The 15,129-nt window shown below is 43.0% G+C and overlaps 3 protein-coding genes across 4 annotated transcripts in view; all 3 read right to left on the bottom strand.

The window, feature by feature from the left end:
• Nucleotides 1-839: 839 nt before the first annotated feature.
• On the bottom strand, nt 840-2,931 carry rbx1 (ring-box 1, E3 ubiquitin protein ligase; the record flags this gene model as incomplete). 2 transcript variants are annotated; one of them, XM_079233530.1, is made up of 5 exons in its annotated part: nt 2,789-2,929; nt 1,826-1,904; nt 1,633-1,703; nt 1,077-1,162; nt 840-994 (listed from the first exon to the last, which is right to left on the bottom strand). In XM_079233530.1, the coding sequence occupies exons 1-5, from the start codon at nt 2,864-2,866 to the stop codon at nt 982-984; spliced, it is 327 nt and encodes a 108-aa protein (XP_079089656.1). In that variant the 5' UTR covers nt 2,867-2,929. The 2 variants fall into 2 exon arrangements, with proteins under 2 accessions (XP_079089656.1, XP_079089657.1); XM_079233531.1 differs by lacking the exon at nt 840-994 and having other exon boundaries at nt 1,073-1,162; nt 2,789-2,931.
• A 607-nt stretch (nt 2,932-3,538) lies between these two features.
• chadla (chondroadherin-like a) lies at nt 3,539-7,592 on the bottom strand (the record flags this gene model as incomplete). The annotated part of the gene is made up of 10 exons (XM_079233561.1): nt 3,539-3,842; nt 4,104-4,270; nt 4,711-5,060; nt 5,167-5,503; nt 5,626-5,894; nt 6,006-6,244; nt 6,413-6,558; nt 6,657-6,812; nt 6,961-7,155; nt 7,434-7,592. The coding sequence occupies 10 exons, from the start codon at nt 7,590-7,592 to the stop codon at nt 3,539-3,541; spliced, it is 2,322 nt and encodes a 773-aa protein (XP_079089687.1).
• A 1,635-nt stretch (nt 7,593-9,227) lies between these two features.
• The window catches only part of LOC306750412 (ran GTPase-activating protein 1-like), a 10,226-nt gene continuing 4,324 nt past the window's right edge, over nt 9,228-15,129 (bottom strand). Inside the window, exons 5-16 of the mRNA XM_079233829.1 lie at nt 14,897-15,076; nt 14,366-14,500; nt 13,906-14,064; nt 12,873-12,986; nt 12,609-12,708; nt 12,354-12,438; nt 11,914-12,070; nt 11,579-11,695; nt 11,257-11,362; nt 10,402-10,490; nt 10,050-10,214; nt 9,228-9,349 (exon numbers count right to left, since the gene is read on the bottom strand). Of these exons, the coding sequence (XP_079089955.1) occupies nt 10,089-10,214; nt 10,402-10,490; nt 11,257-11,362; nt 11,579-11,695; nt 11,914-12,070; nt 12,354-12,438; nt 12,609-12,708; nt 12,873-12,986; nt 13,906-14,064; nt 14,366-14,500; nt 14,897-15,076 (1,368 nt within the window). The 3' untranslated portion in view covers nt 9,228-9,349; nt 10,050-10,088. The remainder of the gene's footprint in view (nt 9,350-10,049; nt 10,215-10,401; nt 10,491-11,256; nt 11,363-11,578; nt 11,696-11,913; nt 12,071-12,353; nt 12,439-12,608; nt 12,709-12,872; nt 12,987-13,905; nt 14,065-14,365; nt 14,501-14,896; nt 15,077-15,129) is intronic.

The raw sequence follows: 15,129 nt of genomic DNA, 5'->3' as shown, positions 1-15,129 counted from the left end.
GATAATCAATGAGTTAATTTATTTGCACTAACATATAGGAGGACCTTCTCTCAACCCTCTGTGGTGCTGACATGTTTGCTTTGACTGTCCGATTTTTACAAGCAGTTTGGATATTAACCTATGGTATCTATCATTTTACTGAGTTTCAAAGTGCTTCTTGTTCCATTAAAACTGGTGTAACTAAACCAAATGGTTGCAATTTGAGTGGATGAAGCTGGACTAGGCAAAATGGAAGAATTAGAAATATTTCCATCGAGTAAGAAGTCTTATGGTTTGAAGATGAAACAATTAGCAGTTTGGATGATTGATTATTTATCAAATGATACTGCCAAATGCTGAAATGTGTCTGCTTTTCACATGCCATTTGAGTAGCTTTGAGTTTATTGGTTAAACAAAACAAACATGCTACCTTGGAATTATGGACAATTTAATAGAATTATTTAATTTAATGAGTAATAGGGCTGCAACCAATATCTTTCTTTCTCCAACCAGACTATTGAAGCGAGTCCCTACAGGTGCTGCAGTGTGAGTCGGGCCCAGCAGGCCACTAATCCGCACAGGGCATCTGTCTTTCAGCCGGAGGATTACTGCTAAACACACGATGGGTTCTCATGAAGCCCTGAATTACTGTGTGAAAAGCTGATCTGACCCTCTGGACAGCTTTTTGTCCAACAAAAATGTAGTTTAAATATTAACTAAGTACCAAATGAGTCTTTGCACACAACCGAAGCAAATGTTGATTGAACCTATGGTATTTTCAGGAGCTTCACAATCCAGCACACTGAACCGTCAGGAACCCCCCTGCTACCTGCACAAGTAACACAAGACCTGTTTGTGTGACAATATTCATGTTTATTTTTGTACTTACAACATACCAAAACAAAAGACATGGGTGTAAAACAACTGCTTACAAGCAGGAGGAAACAGAAGTTGGGAGGGGGATGCTTGCAGTAGCGCAGAAAAAGGTCAGCAATGATACAGCTAGTGTCCGTATCTGTAAAAGAGAGAGGACGCACTGTCAATACAGATGTTCACTCCAAGAAATAATCACAACTTTACACTGTAATGATACTCACTTCTGAAACTCCCACTCCCTGTTGTCCAGAGGACACACCTGTCTGGTTTTCAGCCAGCGGGAAATACAGTGGAAGTGGAAGGCATGCTGGGGAAGAGAAACCCAAACAGGGTAGAAATACACCGGAATATATGCACAGACAGGTGAGGACAGCAGTTCAATGTTAACATTCTTTAACATCCAATTTCCCAAATAAATAATACAGATGAGTTTGAATAGGTCAACAATTGTAAAAAGGACCTCATACACATAACGTAGTTTACTTTTACTGTAGTACTACTATAACTGGATGTAGTTAGCTTCAACAAATGAGCCTGAATTAAGTGAGCCACATTTTGACGAGCGGGGCCCTGTAATGTGGTGATATACTCACCATGACAACATCTACTGTCTTAGTTTCATAGCCTAATAAATTATTTGATATATTCACCTCTACAATTTCTGACATTCATTTTGTGTGTGATGTTTACAACATAAAGCTACATTTTAACATTGTTACCTGGGGATAGCCCAATTTGCATTTGAGGGAACCATTTTTTGACAACACAGGTACTCACATTGCAGACACCCCAGGCTACAGTGCACTCCTCAGAGGTCGCAGAGGCCTGGTTGGCCTGGCACTCTATACCTGATGATGGAGGGAGAAATGAGTCAGTTATACGATATCACGTAACAGGCTGACTTGTCTGATGATGAATCATAATATTCGAATATCAAAAGGAGTGAGTCCAACACTGGACGGGAACTCACAGAGGTCCATGATGTGGTTACGACAGATAGCGCAGTTATCCACCACGATGTCCCAGGCCCACAGCGCCACGGCATTCCACTGGTGGGGCATCAGAATCAAACATTACTGGAGGTGCTCTTGTTGACACTGATGTAGAGATTTAATGGCAGTTTCCTGTCAGCCAGATGTAGTTTATGGTATAAATGAAAACGGCAGAGCATCAACTCCGCTTCATTCTCACCTCCAAATATAAACTAAAGCATTTTGACTGTGAAATATGAGTTGCAACATCGAATCTGTGACAGTGTTATGATACCCTGTCAGATGTTGTGTCATTATAATACACTATATTGGTCTAACGCTAACTAGCTAACGGTCACCGCTGTTAGCTAGCTAGCGTGTTGAACGTATTAAAGCGGGTTTAGAAACTAGTTACTCCGTTGGTCCCGTTAGCAGCTAACGCCGCTTCATTAAAGAGTAACCGCACCTTGTTTTAGGTTGGCCATTTAGCTCGATATTACTATAGTAGTGGCTCATAAACATATTATAACGTCAGACTCCTTGTGAGGGGCTTTCAGTCTCCCTGAAACGCGGCTTAGTTAACCTAGCTAGCTAAACGTTTCACCCGTTTAGCTCACAGAGTTAAGACCATAATGTTTTTTTAACGTCAGCTAAAATGTAATCGTAACATGTTTTAACCGTAGTATTGCGAAGGCTTTTCTATTGTTGTGGTTACGATTAAACAATGGAGAGTTCGTTGAAGCTGATATACATTTGTTTGCTATTCTTCCAAAAGGAAGTGCAAATTCATGCCGTTAGAGGCTAACAGCTACCTAGCTAGCTCCTGTCCCAAAGGCAGAATATAGTTTTTTAACGCCGTGCTAACAGTAAGAGAGCCGAGTTAGCGTCACATAGAGCGGCTGGTAGATTAACATTTACATCGTGTTTACAGCACGACTCTGAGTTACTTAATGCAGGCATACCTTCTTCACTTCAAACCGCTTCTTGCTAGCTCCACTGTTAGTGCTGCTCGGCGTATCAACATCCATAGCTGCTGCCATCTTGAGAGGAGAAGTTTGGGGTCGATGAGCAAATCCCCCGGAAGCAACACCGCGATTTCCGTCGGTGAATCAGCGCGTTAATCCCGGATTGCGTTCGTTAGAGTCACGTTGTGGCGCTTTACAGTGGTGCTGATCGTGTTATGGTGTTTAAAACGAATGTATGCTTTGTCATAATTAATCAAACAGCGCCGCAAAAATGACTATTCTCAGGTTCCACCGAGATTTGAACTCGGATCGCTGGATTCAGAGTCCAGAGTGCTAACCATTACACCATGGAACCTTACGTAACGCCGCATTGCTGTAAATGTATATTGCAATAAGGGTATATAATGCAGCATTATATGTTTTGGCTCATATTAATGTATTTAAAATAAATTATTCATTGGTTTTAGTGTCTTTTTAGATGGCAGTGAACTAAATAGGCCAATCTTGACTGTGCTGAAGATGTGGTTAAACACATCAATTATCTCATGCAAAATTGGAAAGCCAATAGGCTGGCTCCTCGGGTTTCTTCAGTCTTTTATTTTATTAGTTTTTTTGCTTTACTGTGTTGATTTTGCTTGGATAGTAAATAGTGCATGTACATTTCCCACAGAGCTGTATTCCAAAGCATTTGAATAAAAAGAAAAGTAAAAAAAGATGTCAACACTTTTTATTTGCTATATTTATTTATTACAGTGTCTTGTTCTTGGTCACTTTTGGTCGCCCAGGTTTCCTCTGAGGCTTACTCTTAGTTGGTTTGAGTAGTTTAGCTTTGGGCTTTGCAGGCCTAGCTTTGACTCCAGGGGTCATCGACAGGTTGGTTTTGGGTTTCTTGAATTTTGGAGATCTGGAGGCCTTAACAACCTTGTTATCTGGAGGAGAGCTGCTTTCTGGACAGGACGTGAACACATGGACGTCCCTGACCTTCTGACCTCTGATCTCGGGAGGGTGACCGCAGGTGGCGATCACCTCCAAACTTACATTCTCCATCCACCTGAGAAACGGAGACAGTCACATAATTATTGTCAATAATGTAGCTTTCAATAAAAATTGAGGCAAATTGATTAATATGCTTCCTTGATCGCTGTAGCAGCACTCACTGAGCAGTAGCTCCACTGCAGTTTATTGGGATTGAATGTTTTGCTCAAGAATACTTCAGCAGCAGTGGTGCAAGGTCACAATCTCACTACCAACTGTGTCACCCTGCTGCATAATTAAAAGCAAAAACCCTACTTCGGGGACACTCTGCACTGACCTGCGTAGCTGCAGCAGAGGACAGTCACACATCAGGGGGTTGTCCTGCAGGTCCACCACCTCAAGGCCGGTGAGTGGGTTCAGGTCAGGAAGCTCCTCCAGCTGGTTCCCTCTCATGGTCAGAGCTCTCAGACCTGGGCCCAGCCCTGCAAGAGCGTCCCTGGACATCTGGACAGTGGTACAAGTCAATGAGCTGATCACCAACAAGACCTGCTTTTTGAGCTGTTAGCACAGTTATGGCCTTAATGTTGTGAATACTACGAATCAATTCTTATTTTAACATATAAACACATCCACAAGACGTTTAGGTCTCAATAACTCATTTCACTTGTTGGGACTAACGACTGTTATGTTTTGGGTCCCATTCCTTCCCTTTATCCTTCATTTGGATTTTGTGGCTCCAACAACTAGCAAAAAAGCAGAACTTTTTTTTTTTTATTACTCAAAATCCATGCCTCAAAGAGTCCTTTCAGCAACTTGTTGGTGAAATCAATCACAACATCGACATATTTTTACAATTCATGATAGAAATTTGAAGTGAGGGACAGTTTAGGATGCACAGGGCAATTCAATTCTGTCATTTTGGCTTAAAAAAAAGTTTCCCGCACCTTCTCCATGCCCATCTGATCCATGTAAAGCTTCTTCAGACTTTGGGATATGGGCTTGAATGCGTTTGGTCCCACCCAGCGAATAGAATTCTGAGACAGGTTGATCTCCTCCAGGTTAGGGGCCTTGGACAGAGCGTGGGTCGGTATCTCGGTCAGCTGATTTGAATCCAGGTGAAGTGTACCCAGGAAAGCAGAGTTCAGAGCACCCTTGGCTATAGCAGTTATGGTGTTGTTGGTCAGGTAAAGTTCCCTGAGGTTGGGGGTTACTGACAGCAAACCAGTGGGCTCCAGTTTGGAGATGGCATTTCGCTCCAGGTGTAACACAAACAGACTTGGTAAGAGTGCCAGGGCTACAGGAGACACAAGAGATAGAAAACAGCATGTTTTTGTTTGTTTTCCTATGTGTTTTTACACACATATGTACCGTGTACATTTTTGACTTGACCAACCACTCACCTGATCCGGGGAACTGTACCAGTCGGTTCCCTTCAAGATGAAGGTACGTGAGCTTGGGGGCTCCAGCAAAGGCTCTGGGGTCCAAGGATGTGAGATCATTGTCAGAAAGATACAAATAAAACAGGTTGTTCATTCCCCGAAAGGCGCCACCTTCAATTTCGTGGACTTTGCAGAACTCCAGGTGAAGGGAGACAACTTGGCTGGTGCCTGGGAAGCTGTTGGCAGGAAGGTGGTGGAAGTGGTTGCTGCGGAGGTCAAGCAGCTGCGTCTTGGCGGCGAAGCCTCGCGGGACTTTGGTGTGCCCCCGACCCTCACATGTGGCGTGCTGGGATTCAATCTGGGGAGGGTTGAAATGATACCTCTTAATGGAGTGTGTAAACAGCGGTGTTCAAAGTATTCTAGCTGCACGTACAGACAATGCAATGCAAAACAGCTACTGTTGGAGGTGCACCGTCAAACACTCACATCGCAGCCACAGTTAACTGGACACTTGACTTTCTGCTTGGGCTTGTCTGTGGGCGGGAGGCTCGTGCTCTCATGCTCCTTCTCAAACTCGTCCTTCGGGGTCTCCCCTCTGCTGCGGCAGCGCAGATCCAGAGGAACCACGTCCTGCAGCGGCTCATCTGAGAGGTGGGGTGGTCCAGCGCAGGCTCCCAGCAGCTTCACGCCGCCGACACCCGCCCACTCCCTCAGGGGCCGCATGTAGCAGTTACAGTACACCGGGTTGCCTTTAAGAAAAATGAGTGACGATCGTGATGTATTGAAGATGAAATATGGGATGTCCTTATCCTCCATGTCTACATCTCTGTCAAGTGACACATGTCAGAACACAGCTGTACCTGTCAGGTTGAGGCTGGCCAGCTCCTTGGGGCCGGAGAGGGGCTCCAGGTAGCGAAGCTGATTGTGGCTGAGGTCCAAATGGGAGAGGAGGGGGGCGCGGGACAGAGCCTGATCCGACAGGTCCTGAAGGGACATGTGGTCGAGGTAGAGGTGTGTAAGCTTCACCATGGAGACGGATTCTTCCCCGAGGTAGGTCATGGGGTTGTGGCTCATGTCCAGGCGCGTGACCTCAGGAAGTCTTCGTGAGAGGAAGCATGAAGTAAAAAGGTAAATACATAATTTACTACCGCTTGATGTTTCATTATGTAGTATTTCTAAAACGGGAGAACAAGTCAAGAGCAACCGAGGACCAATCCGTCCTCTCATACGTGCAATAACTGCAGTATAACCCTTCAGATGGTCCCACCTGGTCATGGTCTGAGTGGGGAAGAACTGCAGCTCGTTGTGGTCCAGGCTGAGGCGTCTGAGGTCGAACAGTCCAGCGAAGGCCTCGGGGGCCAAGTTGTTCAGGGAATTATAGCTAAGGCGAAGCCATTTGATGTTTTGCAGGCCCTGGAGGAGGAGTCAGATTGCCGCGTGATCATATAGCCAAACATAGCCATTCATTGTGATTAAAATGAAAATTCATATGATCCCAAAAGTCTGAGTACCTGGAAGGCCATGTTGGGGACGTAAACCAGCTGGTTGTGGGTGAGGGCCAACATGTTGAGGAAACCGAGCTGTGTGAAGGCTCCAGGCTGGATCTCCTCCACGCGGTTATGGTCCAGGTGCAGCTCCTTCAGGGAGGAGAGGCCGTCAAAGGATTCCTGCGACAGTTGGGGTCAGAGGTCGGATCGTGGAGGAGGGGAAAGGAAAATTAGACAACCTCACATAAGTACGTCAAAAGTTTCAAACCAAATGTCAACAATATCACCTCAGACTCTTCAGTGCTGCAGGCATGCAGACTCCTCTTACCTGATAAAGAATGTCAATTTTGTTGTAGGCCAGGTTGAGGAAAACCAGGCGGCTCAGTGTCCGGAAAGCGCCCTCTTTCACCTTGTTAATGTTGCAGCGCTGCAGGTTGAGGTGGGTGAGGTAGGGCGTGAGGATGAACGCCCCCCTGGACAGCACTTGCAAGTTGTTGTTCCTCAGCTCGATCTTCAGTGTAATCTGTGAGGGGGATAAAACCAGAACAGAGGATGTATCCGAGGCAGAGGTGATGCACAGTATGCCTGATAAGAACAATATATCGCCATAGAGCCCCTGAGCAAAACACTTATCTCCTTCCTGCTGCTGTCACTGTAGTACATTTAACTAATTCCTTTGAGATAAATACAAATTCACATTTAAGAAACATCTCAAATGCACCAAATAGCCCACAGCTGCCATTCAGGGTTTTGTGTGTGAAGTGGAAGTGAAGCTCTACCCTTTACTTTTGAATTACTCACCTCATCTATAGTTGGGGGAATCTCCGTTAAGTTCTTGCCAACGCAGGTGACCGTGAGCTTGGTGCCGTCACAGCTGCACACTTTGGGACATTTGCCTGCTTCGACGGGTGAAGTCGGTGCTAAAACCAGCAAGAAGGCCGTAGCCCAGATGAAATGCATCTATGGCGGCAAGACAATGATAACAAAATAATTCAAAAGCTGCTGTAAAAACTCACATTCAGTTTTGGCTGCGACGAGAACCAAACTGGATCAGTCTCAGCAGGGATGCTGACGTATTCAGTCTACTATTTCACTATTTTTTCCTTAACATTGCTTATGTGCTGTTTTCTTATTTCTGAAGTATTTCAGGGTTTAAAAAATACATATACAAATAAATTGTTAGTTGTATACACACACACACAACAATCATTTGTTTGTTGTGTATTCTTCACTAGAATAACATTTCATGTTAGTGATGTTATATATACAGTATATATATATATATATATACTATATATATATATATATATATATATATATATCAGGTGAAAAACTGTTTCAAGAAAATCCCAAATCTAACCTAAAAACAAAAAACTGGCTTACCTTCAAGCAGAACGTCCCCGTCACAGCCCGCTTGGTGACATGAACTAAAGGCAGTTTGAATATGAATCCACCAGCTTAGGCTTCTGTTGTCTGCCGCTGACTTTATTTTACTCCTAATGTGTCCTGCACGTACTGACAGCGGTCCAGCAGGCTAATAAACAAGGCTTTGGTAAATTCTTTTACGATGACCCCTGATCCCTGAGCCCCCTGAATGCAAATTAACACCGTGGCTTTACATTTTCGGTCTGAAACACAGGGAGTAACTAGGTTTTGGTCGGATTGAGAACATTTGTTGATAAATGGAAGAAATAAACTGAGTATTCTTGGTTTGTAATATCAAGATTTCTTTGACACCCCAGTGACACAACATAATATGAAGAAAAACTGAAAATCAGGTTCTTAAAACCTCTGTTAATGAGCAGCAATAGAATATATATTTTGTTGTTGTATGTTCTTGTGATATTACCTTCAAAGCTCATTTATTTCTTTAATAAAGCTTCTATGCAGTTAAAATGCAGAGACGATGAAAGACATCAAGCACTCGAACCAGCTTTATTATGCAACACAAATCCATAAACTTTGCACCTTGTGTCCCATTTAAAAAGGCAGAAAACACATTTACACACATTTCATCCCTTTTGATTATTGTATTTTACAGCCTTAGTTTTTTAATCATATTGATCGTCAATATATATTTAAATAATGCCAATGTTTGACCATATTATCGAATCCAATAAACATTGAATATAAAACAGAATAGTAAAAGGTATACATGAAATATAAAATTTCAATAACTGAAACTAAGAGCCCTGATTTTTCTGGTCAGAGTTTTTCTAGTTTGCACCAAAGTGCAATCTGTGCGTCGGTCAGTCTGCGTCTCTAAACAGGACACACAGATCTTAGTTTGTGTGGGGTCTTATTCAACCGAATACAAACATCAAGACCACCAAGTTGTCAGTGCTGTTCTGTGGTTACACAAGTGTACACAAAGTACTTAAATTAGTCCACACCATAATAGCATAGTAAACTCCAAAACACAAAGCATTCAAGCCCAGTCCAGAGTCCAGAAAGAGGTTTGTCGCTGAATCTGTGAAGGACAGCGGTGATGCAGAGGAGTGAGCGGGTCTGTTCTTCTCAAGAGCTGCTCAGCTTCATTTGCTTAAGATTTGAGCTCATGTGTGCTGCTTTCCAAAGGTCCATCAGTGATCAGTCAAAGTTCAGTCTGTGTGTGTATGTATGTGTGTGTGTGTCCACAGTCCTCAGATCTGACTCTCTGCAGTGTTGACTGGAGGCTGTTTCTAGCATTACCACATGACTCCAAAGCCTTGGGGTTTCTGTGAAGGATAACACACCGTTAGTGGATGAAGTCTCCACACACACACACACACACACACACACACACACACACACACACACACACACACACACACACACACACACACACACACACACACACACACACACACACACACACACACACACACAAGCGAAGTCGAAAAGTATTAAGAAAAGTGTTCATGGGATTTGTTGACAATGAGAAAAAAGAAAAATAGCAGCATTATCATCCATGTTTGAATCTTTATAATTGTCATCAAATCTGCATTTTTTTTGTGGGGAAAGCTACTTGCAAATCCGCTTGGTGTTGCTCATGGCATGACGGAAAAAGTCAAATTAGTGATCGACTTTTTCATAAAAACAACGTTGAGTTTGTTTGTTTGTAAACAGAAAGGCACGTTTGTGTTCTGTTGCAAAGTTGCTCAAGGATTGTTTTCTGCAGGGTTTAACTCTTAAGGACGATAACTTTAAGGCTAAATCACCATGAATCCTTCATGTATGTCATAGAGGCAGAAAGTCAAACGTTAGCCCAATAAAAGTAAAGGGTTAGCAAAAAAAATTAAATAACAAACCTGTTCCAACACAACAATGAGCAATCACCAGAGAGTGTCCACCACCATTACTATGCACACCAAGTGTAAAAACAGTCATTATGTGCTTCATCCCTGAAAATGGGATGGTAATCGTGGTATTTTGTACCTGGAAGCTGCCTGCTGATTGGCTCAATCTGTCACGCCCTTACCGGGACAGGAAGACCGCAAGCACGTCCACGTACTCTTTGGGGAAGTAGTCCTGGCTAGCAACGTGCTCCAAGGCGTTGAGGTGGCCGCGAACCACGTGCACAGGCTTCACCTTGTCCTCACTCTGGGCAGCCAAGAGGACAGGACAGCGGGACGGAGGGTGAGGACGAGGGGACAGAAAAGAGTGTCGTGAGAAGACAAAAGCAAGATAAGCAGAGAAGAGAAATGTAAAGAAAACACAAGGCATCTAGAGAGACGGTGAAGAAATTCACATTTATGTGCCTTGGCTAACTTTGCTTAAATAAACATACCTTGATAAGTCCGAGCAGCACTAACAAAGTTGATACAAAGTTGCATCCTTGGAAAGATGGAGTGGAAAAAGCTTTTCTCAGAAGGGCATCTGTAAGGAAATATGTATTACTTTTTATTATGAGCATTTGCACAGAAAACCTGCCTCTCGTTAGCACATACTCTAAACCAGTGGTTCTCAATCTTTTTTCAGTGATGTACCCCTGTAAAATATTTCTTCAGCCAAGTACCCCCTAACCAGCGCAAAGCATTCTAAGTTGAAAAAAAGATGTAATACACTGCACTGTGTCTGATTTAATATAAAACATACAATTCAGTTCATGAACTTACACTTATATTTGATTGAATATGTATTAATTAACTATTTTTAAAAGATTTTTGAATGGATGGTAAGTTTACATGTATAAAAAGAAAATCTCACGTACCCCCTGGAGTGCCTCCACCTACCCCCAGGGGTACACGTACCCCCATTTGAGAACCACTGCTCTAAACGGCTCAAGTGTGGCATTAAAAACTGTTTTAAGTCTACTGTACCAAACAACTTCACTAACATCTCTCAGCACTCGTTGGTGCGGTCGTACCGTAACAGAGATAACAAAAGTAGGTAAAAAGCAGAAGCTTTAACAGACCACAATGCAATTCTGCCTCTAGAAAGGTTTTCTTCTTGTTTAATTGGAGATAAAGGAATTCTGACTTCATTTTTATGAGATCATTAGATAAAACAGGTTGGTAGTACATCAAAATAAATATATAAAAAACACAAAATAACTGCAAGACACTGAAAGGCAGAAATGAACTTCTCAGCAAGGTTATGTACAACAGCAATGAGATCAACCGATGCGGACAAAGTGTCTCACCAATGCTGTCCAACACGGCAATCTTAACATCATCATTATCCTCCTTGTACACAGATGCAATCTTGAGGAAGGCTTCAGCTGTTTTTGTCGCATCTGACACATCCACCTAGACACAGAAGGGCAGAAACGTTTACTGCTGGGCAACCCGCTTCATGTACATTCTCAAACCGCATCGAGTAAACACAGGAAAATTTGCGACGAGCTGAAATGTCCGTAGGCGTAAAAGTCATTTTTCATTTAGCCTTTAGTACCTCGCATTAACAGATCGATGCAATTCTGAGGGCGAAAACTCCAGCTGGAGAGAATGTACTCGTGCGTTTACCTGCTGCTCGATCAGCATCGCTCTCATGGCCCCTAGTTTGAGCAGTTTGTCCGGGGACGGAAAGCTGAGGAAGGAGGAGACGTCTGGCGGCCGGGATGCTGCTGCAGGGGTGGACAACTATGAGGGGAAGGGGAGAGAGAAGAAAGCCAACTAATATAATGAATGCTGTAAAACAAACCATGGGTTTACAAGCTTACACATGGATTTATCATTTGTAGTTGATGTTATTTGGTCTTTGGCCCTTTCATTGCAGCACCAAACTTTCATGTATACACAGGTAATCAAACATATTTTTTGGGCTTAACTTTTGCTTTGACGGAACACATTTATCTGACCTGGTTGCCATTGCTTTCCTCTTCTTCCTCCTCCTCTTCTTCTTCCTCCTCCTCCTCCTCTATTTCTTCCTCATCCACATCCTCGTCGTCGTCTTCATCATCCTCGTCGTCGTCGTCATCATCATCATCATCCTCTTCTGGCTCGCCCTCGTCGTCACTGAGGCAAATTAAAAACTGCACGTTAGGGAGGATTTGGGGATGAGCGTCTTTTTCAGTGACGGCGATATTCAACAAAATCACGTGAAAGTCACCAGGGGTATCAGTTTTTCCAGGCGCTGATGTGACACGTCAAGTGAATGTCCCAAACGGTAGAGCAGGAATACAAAAACGTACATGCTCTACTGACTCCCCCATGACCCACAACAGGATTGGCAGGGACAGAGAAAGGATGTATATGTTTCAATAAATAGACCACAGGAGCTTAAGTACAACGTGGTTACCTGAGTGACGCTAGAAGCTCGCCAATGTTCATGGCTTCCATAGAGTCTTTCAGAGCTTTGCAGCCATCCTCTCCGAGGCTGTTACCTGAAAATCAAATCATATTGACCAGCTTAGTCAGGCAAGATAAATTAAACAAAAAGCAATCCAAATAGCATCTTAATAGAACAACTTTAAAGCAGACTTTTTTGTACTTTAATTAATTAATATAACAAAATGTTGATGAGTCATCTCTTTGCCGTTTTTATTTTTTTTACCATTTAGATCCAGTTTCTCCAGCTGGTCCCTGTTCTTTACTGCTTGTGCCACAGTCAGAGCTGCCTCCACCGTAATCTCGCCAAATGACAGATTGAGTTCCTGTTAACAGAATATTTACCCAGTAGGAGTAGGGAAGGAAAATGTCAAACAAAAGCTAAGAAACAGACAGAGGAATAAAGACATTTTAGTAAGAAATAAAGTAAATGAAGTAGTGACTGACAGCTGAGATCAGGGGCGGTGTCAGTAGTGTACGATTCATTCACCTTAAGGATTGGTAGTCCCTCTGATACAGTTTCTGCCATAGCTATGGCTCCCGCTGGCCGCACCAGACAGTCCCCAAAGTTTATCACTTGGATGCTGCGTAGGTGTTTCAGGGCCTGTGAAGAACCAAGATATTATTTGCTACAGCATCGAAGCCTAAAAAGAGAATTATTAGTAGAACTGTAGTAAAAATGATGGTGATGGACAAATTGGTGTGTGTTTTTTTTTTTTTTAAAACAAGTATAATGTAGAAATTATAACGGAATATGGTAAATACTGCATTGACCTTGGAATGATTAAAACTACAGACGATCACCTTTGTAAGAATCTTTACAGATAATTACTAACTGTATGTAGGAATCAACAGTATATTTTAAACGTGAGGCCTGTGGTAGAATATCTTGTTGTAGAAACACATGGATGTATTTTAATGTCTTTAAATGTCCGCTTGCATACCAAAGCTCTTAAAAACATATTCCTGCTAAACGTGGGCCAAAATAATGGTCCTGTAGGAATACTGACTTTGGAATTAATAAAGCGAGCTGACAGCAAACTGATGTTCTTCCTGTTTTTGTAATGCAGTTGTTATGCATTTACTTAAAGAATAGGTGTTTCATTACTTTTGCGTACGCACGGCTTGGGGTAGTTCTAAAATCATCTCCCACTACGAAGGAATTCAGGTGAGAAAATATTGACGAATCCCAGATTTGTGCGTATAATGCATGTATGCCCGTTTTAAGACCAGATTTGTGCGTGTGCATTTTTTGTGAATGGAGCTCATTGCCTTGCCATTCTATGATTGAACACTATTGGACTCATCCATCTGACAAATGATAAAGTTGCTGGGATATTGATTCAGGGATTCACTATAAGAAGCTGGATAAGCGTAATTTTCAGTGTTAATTCAAAATGACACTGTAGATGTACTAAATACATATTTGTTTTATTTCAGCAATCGTTTTTTGCCACGATGCATTTCACTCTAAGCAACTGTCCCCTCCATCGTCAACAGTCATGATACCAATGTCTTCGTACCTGAGCCATGGCGATAGCCCCCTTCTCGGTGAAGGTGTTGTCGTTGAGGTTGAGGATGCGCAGGCCCGCGTTGTGCTGCATGGCTTTGGCCAGAGCCGTCACACCGGGGTGATTGATGCCATTCTGAGGCATGTGAACCTCCTCCAGGCTGCCCATTAGCTGAGAACACAGTTATGATCAGAAAAATTAAATTAAACAGGCAAAGTAAACTACAGCAGTTTGTCGACGATGATCGACTCTCACAGCTTTGAACAAGTTTGGTGAGGTGGTCAAATAACTGACAATATGAGCTACATTGATATATCCGGGATCAGTATTTGTAGTCAATCATGCAGTGCTCCAGGAAGACAGGGTGTGGTCAAATCTGCCACATTGGCCGTAACATAATGTAGCATGACGATGTGGCATTTTCCTGCGCTTTCCCTGAACAATCTGATGGAGTCCAAACTGAGTCCTTTACCTGGAAGGCTTGAGCGAGGGCAGTGGCTCCATCGTTCTCCAGGCGGTTCCGCCCTGCAATAAACACCTTCAGGCCAAGGGGGGTGCCCTCTGCACTGGAGTTTTTGTGACACTGGATCAAAGAAGCAGCCAAGATCTGAGGAATCCATTAACACAGATGTGATTTTTTTTACAGCCAATTCTCTTTTCATTCCAGCTGCTATCAATAAATTAAAAACTTTGAAAGAGATGTGTCTCTTCCTAGGCTTTTCTACCCTCCACTGTTCATTTATATTTAAAAAATAAAAACTGGCATTAGGACTTCACTTCAACGGACACTTTGGCTGACATTTCAGCTTTTTCCAGTGGTTGAACTGCTACATAATCTTCAGCTCAACTTCATCAGTTAAATCCTAAAATTAGATCTTAGCAAAACAGTGGATTGCAGGGGACTGTACAAGTATATCTGATAGGTTGACGACAGAGTGCATACTAACGGCAGCTAACATTGTAGAGTAACGCATGTAAAAAAAAAAAAATTCTCAAGATTTACCTTCCCTCCTCCAATGCCCATGCCACAGTTGTTGAGCCGCAACTCCTGCAAAGTGTAGCAGGCCGTGCTCTTGAGCAACCTCTCGATGCCCTTCACCCCATCTGGTCCAAAGGCGTTGTCACTGAGGTCCAAAACTGTCAGCTTGGCCCCGGCCAGCATCAGAGCGTCACCCAGTGAGTTCTACAGCACAAGCAGAGAAAGAAACGAGATAAACGGCAGTGTACCAAACACAA

This window comes from Taurulus bubalis (genome assembly GCF_910589615.1).
Source record: "Taurulus bubalis genome assembly, chromosome: 17".
In the NCBI taxonomy this organism is placed as follows: domain Eukaryota; kingdom Metazoa; phylum Chordata; class Actinopteri; order Perciformes; family Cottidae; genus Taurulus; species Taurulus bubalis.
This window is presented reverse-complemented; position numbering and strand designations above follow the sequence as displayed.